The sequence below is a fragment of the Carcharodon carcharias genome, chromosome 13, assembly GCF_017639515.1.
Source record: "Carcharodon carcharias isolate sCarCar2 chromosome 13, sCarCar2.pri, whole genome shotgun sequence".
Classification (NCBI taxonomy): domain Eukaryota; kingdom Metazoa; phylum Chordata; class Chondrichthyes; order Lamniformes; family Lamnidae; genus Carcharodon; species Carcharodon carcharias.
This window is the reverse complement of record NC_054479.1, coordinates 21,383,508-21,397,803: the sequence shown is the minus strand read 5'-3', so window position 1 is coordinate 21,397,803 and position 14,296 is coordinate 21,383,508. Positions and strand designations below refer to the sequence as shown.

General features: G+C 44.1%; 1 protein-coding gene across 1 annotated transcript in view; it reads left to right on the top strand.

Annotated features, from left to right (window-relative positions):
• pla2g3 (phospholipase A2 group III) overlaps positions 1–14,087 on the top strand; it is a 33,477-nt gene extending 19,390 nt beyond the window's left edge. Inside the window, exons 2-7 of the mRNA XM_041203325.1 lie at positions 942–1,074; positions 2,529–2,663; positions 3,937–4,790; positions 10,450–10,579; positions 12,043–12,171; positions 13,860–14,087. Coding sequence (XP_041059259.1) covers positions 942–1,074; positions 2,529–2,663; positions 3,937–4,790; positions 10,450–10,579; positions 12,043–12,171; positions 13,860–14,070 — 1,592 coding nt within the window. The 3' untranslated portion in view covers positions 14,071–14,087. The remainder of the gene's footprint in view (positions 1–941; positions 1,075–2,528; positions 2,664–3,936; positions 4,791–10,449; positions 10,580–12,042; positions 12,172–13,859) is intronic.
• The last annotated feature ends 209 nt before the right edge of the window (positions 14,088–14,296 follow it).

The window sequence follows — 14,296 nt, the reverse complement described above, 5'->3', positions numbered from 1 at the left end:
ACCTTTCGCAAGAGGATTTTACAACTTGTCCAATTGTTCTGCAGCCCACTAAAATGCACATCAATTTGCAGTCTGCACCCAAGGGGTTAAAAAGTCCTGGAGCATTTGTTGGCACACTTATGCTTTTGCATTGCTTGAATGGGCAGAAATGCTTCAGAGGCCCCATCTCCAAGCATATCCTTGGAGTTGCTGCTGAATGGTCTCAGCTGTGGAAGAATGCTCACTTTAAGAAGCTTCTCCAAGTGTGTGGCCGCTTCCCTACCCCCAGCATCTGCTTGTGTACTTCCATCAATCTCACCCACACTGGAGCCCTTGCCCCAGCACCGCACTGAAAGCAAGCCAGGAAAAAGCGACTTGCATATGCCCCGCCCCACCCTCACCCCCTGCAAAATGCACAGCATCTCTTCCTTGATGTCCTACAGGCAATCCTTGCGAGCACTGTGCAAGGTTGTGTGCGCTAACCTGAGTTCCCATTGAAGTTCAACCCGCTGGGTGCACGCCTCTTAAAGGCAGTCGTGAATCATGCTGTTTTGAAGTCATGCAGACGTGGGAGGTAAATTTGATGGGGGTTGGGAGATCCTGGCATGTGAGCACAATGATGAGATGCAAATGCACTAAAATTAAGTTCTCGCCATTGGGCAGTGGGAAAAGTGACCCGCCATTGGGCGGAGCGGGCAATTGCAAACTGGTTTCATGACGGCATAAAACTGATTTTTGGCCTCCTCATCATATTACCTGCTCACGCCGCCAACAGGAGCGGAAAATTCCAGCTTTAGTCCGTTTGGTTGAACCACGATGAGATGACCTGTTTCTTCACAGATTGTGCCAACTAGATATTCCAGTTTTACTGTGGCAATGTCTCTTTAAATATTGACAACATTAGTGAATTGCACATTCCTTGAGTAATTGTCTTTATTCGTTATCACTCTTCTCATGTTTAGGACTATTTGATCGGACAGATTTATGCTGCAGAGAGCATGACCATTGTGAACACAAAATCTCTGCTTTTGAATACAACTATGGAATGTGGAACTACAGGCTGCACACCATATCCCATTGTGACTGTGATTATAGGTAAGGCAGAAGCCAAGGTCAATAGTGTTAGGCCACCACCAAGGTGGGAGATGGTGGGTAAAAAGAGGAAACAATGGACCTTCTGGTCTCCGTATAGTCGGAGACCAGACGTACAACTGAAGGTGCATGTCGGGACCCTGTGGAAGTCCAGATGCACTGTGCTCCGTGCGAACTGCCCGGGAAGTTTGAACTTTTGATGGGCAATTCCCCTGCTCCCCGGGACCTTCCGTAAATATCTCCGACTCTGAATGAGAGTTGGGACTTCGGACAGTTCTGATACGCTTACCTGAATAGTAGTTACCCAGGAAATGTTAGACAGAAAAAAACTTAGTCTAATTCCTGGGTAAACTCTACTACTGAGCCTCCTGTTACTGACTCCCGACTCCCCCATCGCCCCCCAGTGATCTCGCCTGACTCCTCAACTACCCCCGATCCCTGACTACCCCCCACACCCGACCACCCTCATGACTATCCCCTGGCCCTTGACAACCATCCCTGACATCCCGTACTGCCCCTTTGACCCCACCAACTACTCTCCCGAACCCCCGACTGCCCCCTCACCTCCCGACTCACCCCCACAACCAACCAGCCAGACCACCACCTTGACCAGACCTGACTACCCCTCCCAACAACGCTACCCCTAACCACCTACCACCTCACCTGCCTACCCACTTACCTCATCCACCTATCCACCTTTTTCATCCTACCTATTCACTCGTTCATCTACTCAGCCATTCACTAACATTCATAATGGACTTTTAAACTTACCACAAGGCAGCCAGCGCTATAAAAAAGGGGCATATCCTTTCTTCCCCCAACTCTACTCCACTGTGACGGAGTTCTCCGGGGGAATGCTGTGCTCTGCATTCCTGGGAAAGCCTGGCTCGGAAAACCCGGCAAGAAATGCGGAGCTACATTGATTCGGGAGAAAGTTTCAGTGGAGTGACAATCCGACGGTGATCAGCACTCCTTGGAAGACCTGGGCAATGACTGCGGTATGCTAAGCTGTAATTCAGAAACTTGTAGATAACAGGTGAAGGGGGATGGGAAGAACGTTGGTGAGGTTAGTCGCCAGTGTGCTCAGTGGGGAGGGCAGGAGTGGTTGATGCTCATAAGGAAGCAGTGATGGGAGCCTTGATGGGCCTTTTGGAGAATACAGAGTGACAGAAAATGTGGGTTTATTGAAGTGGTATTAAAGCTTCAAATGTTGGCAGGAGAACAGGAAGTCAAAGGAACAGCGATGGGTTAGAGCAGGAATTGGACAAGTTGGGGCAAAGTACCTAAGAGGGTAGAAACACAAGCTGGCTTGGCTGGGTGATTGGAAGGGGAGGAGACATGAGAGAGAGTGCAAGAGAAAAGAAACATTGGTTCAGGCTGTGCTGTCAACATCAACATTGGGAAATTCAGTAGACTGAAAATTAACTCTTTTTTAACTTTATTTCCCCTGATGGCAGCTTCAGGAAATGTCTCCTGAATGTAAACGATACTATCTCCGCACTGGTTGGAATAACATTTTTCAGCATCCTCCAGGTCCCCTGTTTCAGCCTGGAACTAGTTGAGCATTGTGTTAAGAAGACATGGTGGAGCCGGTGAGTCTTGCAATAAATTTATCACCCTCCCTTCCCCACCCCTCATGAAGAGAGTATCTCTTGTTGGGATATATTCATGGGTACTAGTTACATTCCAATTCCTTGTCCATGTGACCATTCGTCATAGGGTAAATTTTAGAATTTACATTCCCAGCACAGAGCTTTGCCAATCAGGAGCACGTATTGGGAATTCAGCCAATAGGGTGAGTGGACCCGTGCAGGATTTCCCATGCGTTAAAATGAATGTGGGAACTGGTGACTGTTGCACCTAATTCTCGATGTTTGCACTCAGCAGATAAAATTCTGAAATGAGTTTGCAAATTATCCCTCAGGCATTAATTTAGGCAGTGAGTTTCAGCAGCTGCAAGAGAATCATGGTCAAGTTCAATCCTGTCCATGCCCTAAGAGTAGAACCCTATGGAAGTGCAAAGACCCACCCAGGTGCTAAGGCGTCCAATCTCTTTGGAGTATGGGGTCAGGGTGAGATCAATCATTTTAAATACTGCTAGTGGGCACTCACACCAATTGGGACACATAGGGGAGTAGGTATGGCAATGGCAAGTCATTTGTGGGCTGAGTTAGTTGCACCAGATAAAAAGCTTGATTAGCATGTTGGCACATAGCTCTCTTTAAAGATTCCTGATTTACCTGATACTGTCAGTCTTCCTATGGAATGCCTAAGTTTTGAACACCATGTTGGCCATGCTTGCACTTGTCATCCATCTGGCACACGTATCTTTTTGGCATCCAGAAATGTGAGCAGTCAAGAGGTAGGAGCCACTGGAACTTTGATGGAGTGGGGAGGCATCCTGCCAACCCTACCACTTTCCTATGCCATCGAACTTCTATGGAGTGGATAAAAGAGCCACCTGCCCTGAACCCCAGCAGGAATTCACCTGTCTGACTTTTTGGGGCTGAGGTCCAAGAGTCCTGGCTTCTTTTGATACCCTTGTTACCCTACAATATGCTCCTGGCCTTGAGATTGAAGGCCTTTACACCTTATTTCCAAGCTCAGGTAAAACAACTCCTGTTATTACTGGAATGACATTTTCACCTCATGGACATGCTTGTGGCTGCCCTCTATTTCAGTGCAAATTTGTGTTGAATTCAAGGTAGCTTTGTATGGAGGTTAGGATCTAGGAGGAGCTGGATTGAAAGCCCTTCTTGGGTAAATCTAAGAAACAAACTGTTCATGGCTCTAGTTTATCCCCAGCTAAGGTTTAAATGACTCTGCATTTGTGCATCTCTCTTTCTTTCTCTCTCTCTCTATCAGCTGCAATATCACTGAACTGGTGCCACAGGCCATTTTACATCCTCAATCCAAATACAACTATACCCAACCCATTTTGGATCAGTTTCAAACAGAATTGGGTTCCAAACCCATGGCAAACCCTGCAGCAACCAGCAGACAGAACCAAATGGCCACTGGCCTCTCAGTTGGGTCCACCTCTGTCAGCTTGTTGCCAAACTCAACCCAAAAGATTAAAAGGAAAAATAAAAAGAAATGTCATAAGTGCAATGGTCACTGGAGGCGGAAAACAAAAGTTCCTTCCCAAAATACCTTGAAGATGAGGTCAGATATGATATCCACAATGGTGATCAGCGGGATGGATTTTAGCCCTACCATTAGGCAGAATTTGGTGGAAAACTCATTCTCTGTTGCCCTGGAGGAAAAAGATGTTTCGAGAAAGCTTTTGCAAAGAAATGCTTCCAATGCCTTAGATAGCCAAGTAAATGGTTCCATGGCTGTTGGATTGGATGAACATATCAATAAAGAACATGGTCTTTCCTTCCTGGGAGAACTGAGTACAGCAACCAGCTTACCTGAGAGTATTCTCTCCACCTTATCATCCAGCCAAAATGTAACTCTGCCGTTGATAAGGCTGGACAAGAACATCAGGGTGGATAGCTCCTTTCCCATTCCCCCAAGAAAGAAATGCAACTTGAGCAGCCTTTCCAAGAACAGAAGGTCGAAATCCTTGCTGAATCATGTGGATAGAAAAGGCCTTGCATCTGTCAATCCAGCATGTGGAATTGGAAATTGGAGCCGTTCTGGAATCATTGGCAGCTCCTCCTACGTTCATCAGTCTCCAGATCCGACCAGGCGTCACCAGACAAGAGATAAAGGTTCAGCTTTACTTAAATGTTTTACTGTTGTTATTTATTGAACTAAGAAGTAACTTCTATTTGAAATATCTTACCAGCTACAGAAAGCTAGTGGCACTGCAGCAAGAAACAGAGACAAAATGTGGCAGGGACCAGAATAGCAAGTGTTAAAGGGCAATGTTAGGGCCATGCAGTTGTGGACCCAGTGTGCCTATTTATTATGATAAAATAAAACATGCACAAATCTCAATACTTTCATTAATATTTTAAAAATACATATCAAATTAGCATTATTTTGTTTTCATTTAGCATTATATATCTTGAGGGGTTTACAATGTAAGATAGGTTTGAAATCAGGAAAATTAATGCAAACTGTCTCCTTTGATTTAACTCTACTCAATTTCAAACATGAACTCATTTTTGCAAATCAAAATAATTTTTCATGTCTCAAAACAATAAAAAACAGTCTGTCGTTGGCACTTGTCACATCTGATAATAAAGTAGTTTCATGCTTAATTATTTCCCTAATTCAGTAAATTCTATCTGAGTGAATCAATGCTCTTCACTGTAAGTCATAATGAAGGGATCACTGACTGTCCCTGACAACAGCCACCCCCTCTAAATCATGTTCACAGTTCTGCTCGGATTTTGACAATTTTGTGTCCATCCCCCTCCCACACCATCTGTGTTTCAGTCTGACTCAATCATGACAAAATAAGCTCTGACCACACATTTCTGATCATAATATTCTTGCATTTAATCCTGTTACCCAGCTTATTTTTAGATAGAGAATGTCATTTTTTTATCGCCCTTCCTCTTGCAAAGTTGACTCCCAAGAGTTACTTCTCCCAGTTACATTTTTAAAAGAATATTTCTTGCCCTAAGTTTTTATTCTTTCATGAGATATGGGCATCACTGGCAAGGACAGCATGTGTTGCCCATCCCAAATTGTCCTTGAACTGAATGGCTTGCTCAGCAGTTAAGAGTCAACCACATTACTGTGGTTCTGGAGTCACATGTAGATTACAGACCAAGTAAGGATGGAAGATTTCCTTCCCTGAAGAGCATTGGTGAACCAGATGGGTTTTTTACAACAATCAATGATAGTTTCATGGTCACTCTAGCCACTGAGACTAGAGTTTAATTCCAGATTTTTTATTTAATTTAAATTCCACCAGCTGCCATGATGAGATTTGAACCCATGTCCCCAGAGAATTTGTTTGGGCCTCTGTGATTACTAGTCTGGTGACATTACCACTACTCCACAATCTCCTAAGTGTAATTAGTTGTGAAGGTGTACTTACTGTCTCCTCTGACCTCATAATTTTTTCATAAAAAGTGTCCAAGTGATTTTATGTACTAGGAAATTACTATCACACCTCCCAGATGCTGAATAAGAGCACAGACAGTAAGTTCCTAAAGTTGAACAGTAGAATATAAAAGGTAACACATAGAGTAATGCATACAGTTACATATTAAATCAAATCCACTAATAAGTTGTAGGGACACCAAACCAAACCTGAGCATAAGGCCCCTGCAAGCTACACACTGGCCCTAGTCTAAAGGAGATTTTGAGAGTAATAACAGGGAAGAAACATTTAGGATCAACAAGAGGATAACACAGATATAGACAAGGTGAAGGGGAGCTTAAACTCAGTAGATAATGAATAACGAGTTTTAGACACTATTCTAATCATGGATAAACATATCTATTAATATATTAAAAGATTTGCAAGTACACAGAATTCCTAGCAGGCTTGTCCTGCATAAAGACAAATAGAGAGAGTGTGAGCCAAGGCAGAGGATAAGGGTGCCTGCCTTGTGTGGGTGGTGAGTGGAGCTGTGCATAGGATGAGGACGCAAGATACATATGATATGAGCCCAGATGAAGATGTGTGTGAGAGAGGAAGTGGTGATACCCCTTGAGCTGACAGTGAATGAGATTCCCTGTGGAGTGTCAACCTGCGAATGCCTGATGGGCTTGTGAGTGTTTAAGTTGAGAGTGTTGAGATGGTGACTTACCCTGGCAGAACGGCTGAGACCATTCACCCTCTTTCTGCACTGGATTGCTGACCTTTTCTGTGCGGCGTTAGCGCTGACCATTGCTGCCACTGCCTCCCAAGCCGGAATGTGGCATTGGTGGAACTCTTCCGGCCCTGATGGAACTCTTCCGGCCATGATGGGGGTACAGGACATGACTGTAGCCATCCACAGCATCCAGCAGGTGGCCCAGTGAAGCATCACTAAATTTAGGAGCAGCATGCTTCCTCCCTTCCAGGTTGTACAGTACGCAGCAGCTGACAATTATCTGGGAGACCCTTTGGGGAGTGCACTGGGGTGCTCCGTCAGATCTGTCCAGGCATCGGAACCGCGCTTTCAAGATGCCAATGGTGTGCTCCACCAATGATCGGGTAGCAGTTTGAGCATCGTTATAGCTCCTCTCAATTCCTGGAGAATGTGGCTAATGTGAGCCATGTGGAGGCATTGGCATCATCGTCTGTCCTTCATCTGCAGAAAAGACATGTGTTTTCTTTACACCTTTGGTCTTGAGAGCCACTTAAGCACAATGTGTCTGTGCGCCTCAACCTCTGCTTCCAGAGGGGGCACTGCTGCCCTTGCTCTTGAGGGTAGAGCCCCTTCCTTTGGTAAGCCTGGCACCTCTGCTGCAATCTTTTCCTCCTTTGCTCCTGCCTCTGTGCAATTATGCAGGCAGCAATAAATGTAGTCTCCATCTTCCTGAAGGTTCCTCTCTGCAAGATCAATGAGAGGAAGACACAAGTCAGCATGATGCTCCAAAGGTCCTATTTCTCTCATTGATTCGTGAATGATTGTGGGTTCAAGGGCTTGGTTGTAGTGTCGGCACCTATTTGCCACTGAAATCCTGGCCAGCACAAGGTACATTTCAAGGTACTCCTCTTCCCCTTCCCCCACCCACCACCACTCCCCACCCTTTACATGACCCACTGCTATGAGGTTGCTTTGGCCAGGCCCTGGGATCCTCATTCACTACATTCCAATACTACGCTCTTTGGAATACACATGAGGTCTAATAGTCATTGAGGTTCTGAGAGTATTTGAGCAGGGTGCTGTGGCTTCTTATCTGTGAATCTGCCAATGCCAAGACTTTGAGCTCCTGCTTTTAAGATGCATCTGCAACTTGTCCAGCCACCCAATTGCTCTTGAACTTGTTATTGCTCTGGGCAATTAGCATGCTTGGAACAAGGGGTTACTACAAGGAGATTGATTAGTGCCATGATTTGGGATTAACCTTGCATGAATGCACATCTATAGAATCATTGCTTCACTCTCCTGATTCCCTGCATTGTCATTGAAAGGCTCCTAACATGTCTTAGCTGTGCATCTCTTCTCATTTGGGAATAGACAATTCAATTGGGTGGCCCTTTAATCCCCCCCCCTCCCCCACCAGTGCAGCGCACCAGTCCTCCAAAGGGCCCTTGGAGCCCTCACCAGCAGAGTTTTTTCTCAGTTTAATTTTGTGCTGCACCATTGCTTCAGGTTGCAAGATGGTGATGCTGAGGTCTCACTACCAGACCAGTTTAGACCCTCTCTGTGTGACTGTGGAAATTCCTTGCATCATCCTGGAGGAGCATAATGTTCAACTTTCCCTCCCTCCAATAACTCTCAAGCCGCCCCTCCAACACTTGATCTGATTGTGGTGGATATTCCTGTTTAACCCCCAGAACCACTTGACGTGGATGTGCCTATGCCCCATTTGGACCTTGCTGCTCCCCATCTTGAGGCCTATTGCGCAGTGAAATATAGAGACCCCCGCCCCCACCCCCATGAGACCTTCAAATAGGCCATCACTACCTTTTCCCCATCAGCTTGCAGAGGTCTACCCTAAGTGTGAGAGTGCTATCTGCAGCCCATTATTAAGGCAGAAACCCCGTGGACCGATACGCCTGATTTAATGACCACGCCCTGCACGCAACATGCTGGGCATGACTAACACTGGGCTGACATCCTGTCCCCCTCCCTGATCTGGGGCAGGACAGTCTTTTCAAGGTCAGCAATGTAAACTGAAGCACTTCTTCACTCTGCCATCCACTCTGGCTCCAACCCATTTATGTCCTTCTCTAAGACACTCTTACCCATACTGGCCCAGGGGACACTTCCAACCACCTAGTCATGTGTCTGAGTGCAACCTTCGCCCCTCTTCCCTCTCCCAGTTGAGCCCTTGCCCTGTGGTCCCTTCCATTGACTCTGTCCACTTTCCACCCTCCCACAGTCAAGCCCTTGCCCTGCAGCACATTACAAGCCACGTCTGCCTGGTCTGGTAGGTAGGGCCTTGCACGTGAAACCCCTCTGAAAGTGAAGTGGTACTGCCTGCGAAGACTGATGCTGAGTCTGAGGTGTCACGAGCGCTGTGCAATGCAAGGTAGGCGAACAAACCTCAAAGTCATGAGTGAAGTGCAGGTCACCAGGTGCACATCGCTTATATACAGATGTGAAACATGTCTGTCTAATTAGACGCCAACGTGCCCTTTTGATCCAGCCATGGTGCGGGGGGAGGAGTGATTCCTGCCAGCAGCCATTGTAATAAGTTAGAATGATGTTCAAATGTATGAAAATGATGTTCCCGAAATGGTGTGGCGGGAAACACACGCCGCCATTGAAGTCTGGAGCAGACACTAGCAACCTGTTTACTCGCTGACATAAAACAGATTTTTTCGCTCTCGTCATATTTTCTGCTCCTGCCCACTATGACACGCGCTGCGGACAGGAGCAGAAAATCTCAGCCTTGGAAACTCCAAGTGACCCAGCCTTTTTGGAAGAGCAAGTCCCAAGTTCACTGTGCCCTTTGTGTGGAAAAAGTGCTTCCTGATTTCATTCCTTTTTTAATTATAAGATTATGCCATCTTGTTCTCTGGACTATATCTTGGCTGAATTGCAACCAGTGAGCCAGCAGATCTGAGGTAATCAGACAGCAAAGCAAAAGGATTTATGGGAGCATGCTGCCATGTCTGAAGCTATATTCATTTGTTAAGAATCAATTTTAGGTTGCGTATTTATCAACAAGGAATATATCTGTTGTCTTGACATTTTTTGTAAGATTTGTCAATGGTCTACATACACCTTTTATACGGATTCTCCCACCGGAGGGAATAGTCTCTACATATCTAACCTATTGAATCTCCTCATTTTTCAAAACACCTTGATCACCCCTCAGTCTAAACTAAAAGGAATACAGGCCGAGTCTTTGTCGTCATAATTTAACCCTTTATGCCCCAATATCATTCTGGTGAATCGGGGTTGGATGCCTTCCAGGGCCAATGTATCTCTCCTGAGGTTCAATGCCTAAAACTCCAGATGACATCTAACCAAGGCTCTGTATAACTGAAGTATCACTTCCTCACTTTTGAATTCCAAGCCCTTATTCCTATGTTACTAGACACGGAAGACATATTATTAAACTGAGTAGTTGCTGATGTACTTGAGCAATGCTACAGTAATATTTACTAGCATATTTGCTCACAATGAGTTGGAGGATACACTGTTTTATAACAATAGAATATGCCATGTAGGGGTATTATTCCAAATAATGAATTGCCACGAGTCGGGGGGTTGAACCAGCTGAAAGGGTAAAAAGTTATCCTTTACGAAGAAGTCTCCAGGAAAGCGTTTTAATAATACTTGTATTCATTACTCTTTTTTATAGGTAATTCCAGAATCTGCAACTGTTACAGACCCCTGGATCGGTGTGAGTACAAGATCTCTCCACATGAATTCAAATTCTCATATTACAACCCAGAGCCCAAGACTCTCTATCACTGTGACTGCACAAAGAGGTAAACTCATTATTCCACAGTCCGTCGGGGGGGTCAAAGATCCAGTCCTCATATAAGGTCCATGTGTGAACTCTCCAGTAGCAGTCACTGTACAGTGACCTGAGACATGAGATCTGGCTGATTTTCCCACTGTAGTGCAGACCTTCTGAGGTCTATTGCTTCAGGTGGTGTGATGGCTGAGATCAGCTAATTGAGAAAGATATTTTTACTCTGGTGATATCAGCGATGTAAATGGAGGAAAACTTTGGGTTTGTCCACCAGTTGTGAATTATCCTCAACTTTAAAGCTTAGTTAATTGAAATTACTGTGAGACACGCCCCTGGAAACTGCAGCAAATGGAGTACAGCTGGCCAGGGCAGGGTTCTAGGTTCACTTGCCTAGCCAGAGGGGAATACCAAGGTCTATAATGCAGTGTATCTCGTTGCAGAGCTTCTGGCATCTGTAGCAGAGGCTTGAACTTGATATTAAGCTACTCCTCGGTAAAGAATTCACATTCTTTTTTGTCCTGTGATACTTCACCAATTCTAATTCCGAGTCGGTCCAAACATGCTCAATATCTGGGTGAATATAACAAGGGTTAAAAAGAGATCTTGCAGTTCTACAGGTAATTGGAATATGTGACCTGCTTCAGAAAGTAGAAGAATATACACTTAGTCTTGATCAGATGAACCTATAAACACTAGACCTATTTATGTAATATTACACAGTAAAAGAACAGTACTCAGTGTAAAAGGTATATACAGAGCATTGACAAACCTTAGTCAATACGTCAAGACAACAAAGATATTTCTTTTCTGATAAACACTCAACCTAAAATTGATTCTTGATATATGAATGTCACTTCAGACATGGCAGCATGCTCCCAAAAATCCTTTTCCTTTTCTGTCTGATTACCTCAGATCTGCTGTTCCCTGGTTGCAATTCAGCCAAGGTATAGTCCACGTTTCATTGATGATAAATCAGAATAAAGGATGTCAAAACTATTTACCATACCTTCGCTTAGGTAGTCAGACATTCATCGGATTTAAAATGACCTTTGCCCACCAAACAAATATATATTGCAAAGCACCCGAATAGTGCTTGTAACTGAGTATTAGTTTGCGATACTTTGAATGATCTGTGAGATGGATCTCCATCCAAAGACAATAGTAACAATAATTTATATATAATGCACTGTCCTGGGGGTATGAATTAGATTGTAATGTGCATTCTTTACAGTTTAAAAAATTTGCAAACCGTACCTTATTTTAGCCCTGTGCCCTGTGACACAGAAAGCAAGAATCCAGTAGTTAATCCCTTATAACAAAAATGCTTTACTATTGTTACATTGAAAAGAGATGTAAATATATTTAAAATCAACAACTTCATCAACATGTCTGATAAAATATAAGAGGGAACTTAAATATTAACAAATAGAACATCTATCAGATTTTGTCACTTTTGTCGAATCCTATTTCTTTTAGATTTGCAAAACGGATGAAGAAAAGAGTGAACGTGAACACAGTGAAGCAGCTGTTGTCTGAATTTGTGTCACTGAGCTGTTTCTGGCTGAAATCAGTGCTGAGGAATTGCAGCAAAGAGGAACAGAGGCTGTGAGTGCTGCTTCTGTTTGTAGTATCGGTGCTTTGTGGTGGTATGGGAGCCATCACCAAGGTCAATCATATGGGTTCCTTGCTTGTGGTGTGAGGTACTGCTCCAGCGGTGGCCAAACCACGGCTCATGAGCCGCCTGCAGCTTTTTGACACACACAGTGTGGCTGATTCCTTGTGCTGTGAAACCTGTTAAATTGCGCATTGGAGGGAGGTAGACAGCCTCGGGCATGAGCAGCTTCACAGGAAGAGAACCAGAGAGCATGCAGCAGCACGGGGAGGAGGGAGGGAGGAGGATTAAGATCAACTATTAGTTCTAGCACCGTCATGAAATTTCTTTTGTAGTTTTCCATATGTCTTACGTAGGGTCACATGACCCTCGGCATCATTTTCTCTGGTTCCCTAATCCACTCTCCCACTGCTGACCCTCCAACCTGCACCCTCTGTCTGGAAATGGAGGAAACAATCTAATACAGAACAGGAATGTAAGAATCCACTGTATTGGGACACAGATACTCTGATTCAAATTTGTTGCTCAGTGGGTGGCCACAACTGATTTTCAATTAAAACCAAATGTTTTTCTAACCTCTAGACTGATTTTCCACATTGGAAGGGCAAAGCTGCCAAAGTCAGTTAAGCAGTGAGCATGTGCTAGCTCTGATGTCAGTGAAACAGATTTGTTTTTAGCAGAAACTGAGTTGTGTGTGAAGGAAGCCTGGGAGATTAGAGGAAAAAGCTGAAGGTTTCTTCACAGATGTGTGTGCAATAGTCATAAAAATGGGTCTCTAAAGATTGTCTATGTCCTGTGGCTCTCGAATGTCTGAAGAGTATCATATGTAGCTTTAAAGTTTAGAAGGTTTGGCCACCTTTGCATTATTCTTAAATTGATCTAAGACATATTGTTGAAGCTTACATTGCATTTAACCTGTGCTTGAGTAAGTTTCAATCAGCATTCAATCCATGTTTACCTGGACTGGGACATGCTTGATGTGTCCATGTAGCATCTAACTATACTCGACATGGGACTGATCCATACTCACTTAAATGTAGCATTAGGGTAGAATGCATTTCAATGGCTGACACCCCTCACACCTTAATCAATGCAACAATTTTTTAGGTTGGAGTCATAACATAAGCATGTTTTCAACAAGTGGACAAAACTACAGAAATTAGTTGAGCTGCAAAAGCATGATGGCGAGGTCTGTGTTGAATTACTTAACCATAGAACCATAGGCCAGGATTTTATACCTCCTCCTGCCTGGTGGGATATTATGGTCCCGTTGAACTGAATGGAGGTTTAGATGGCTGGCCGCATCCACTGGGAGGAGACACGCCATGACGGGGCAGTAAAATCCTGAACATAGAAAAGTTACGGAGCAGAAAGAGGCCATTCAGCCCAACGTGTCTGCACCGGCCAAAAAAGAGAAAAAAGAAACTAGCCGCTCATTATAATCCCACTTTCCAGCATTTGGTCCATGAGATGAAAAAAGATAATTGAGAAGCTAAACACAGAACACTGCAACATTCGCAATGTTCTTTGAAAAAGCTAAATAAAGAGTGGTGATGTTTGCTTAGTTGAGTCTACGTTAATGTAAAGCTGGCCCCATAGTGTGCAGAGTACACTGGGTCATTTGCTCCATCCTGCAAGTGTCCTCAATATTACCCTTTACAACAAATTATTTATTTTCCAGGTGTGAAAAACAGTTACATTCCACTGTGGCGATCCTTTCCAAACCCAAATATCTCCAGAAGATTCTGAAAGTCCAGAGGACTGTGGGTGAATCCCTTTATCCATTAACAGAACAGCAAGAAAGAAACAAAAATGAAACCTCTATTGGCACTAACTCTGTTAAACTGTACAAGAAGTGTTTACAAATGATTCAGGCTTTAACTTTAATGTAAAGGTTTAAAGAATTCCTTGCAAGCTGCATTAAAATAATTAATCTGTTTCAGAGATTTAGACAGTCTGTATCTGTAAGAGTGCAAATATTTTTAATGTTTAAGAGCAAAAATCTATAATGCAAGCCACTGCCAAATTTAGAAAGATCATGATAGTAGGTACATCAGATAGTAGTGGTCAGGTTATGCTAGGTTGAGTTTCCAAGAGGATGATAAATAGGACAAAGAA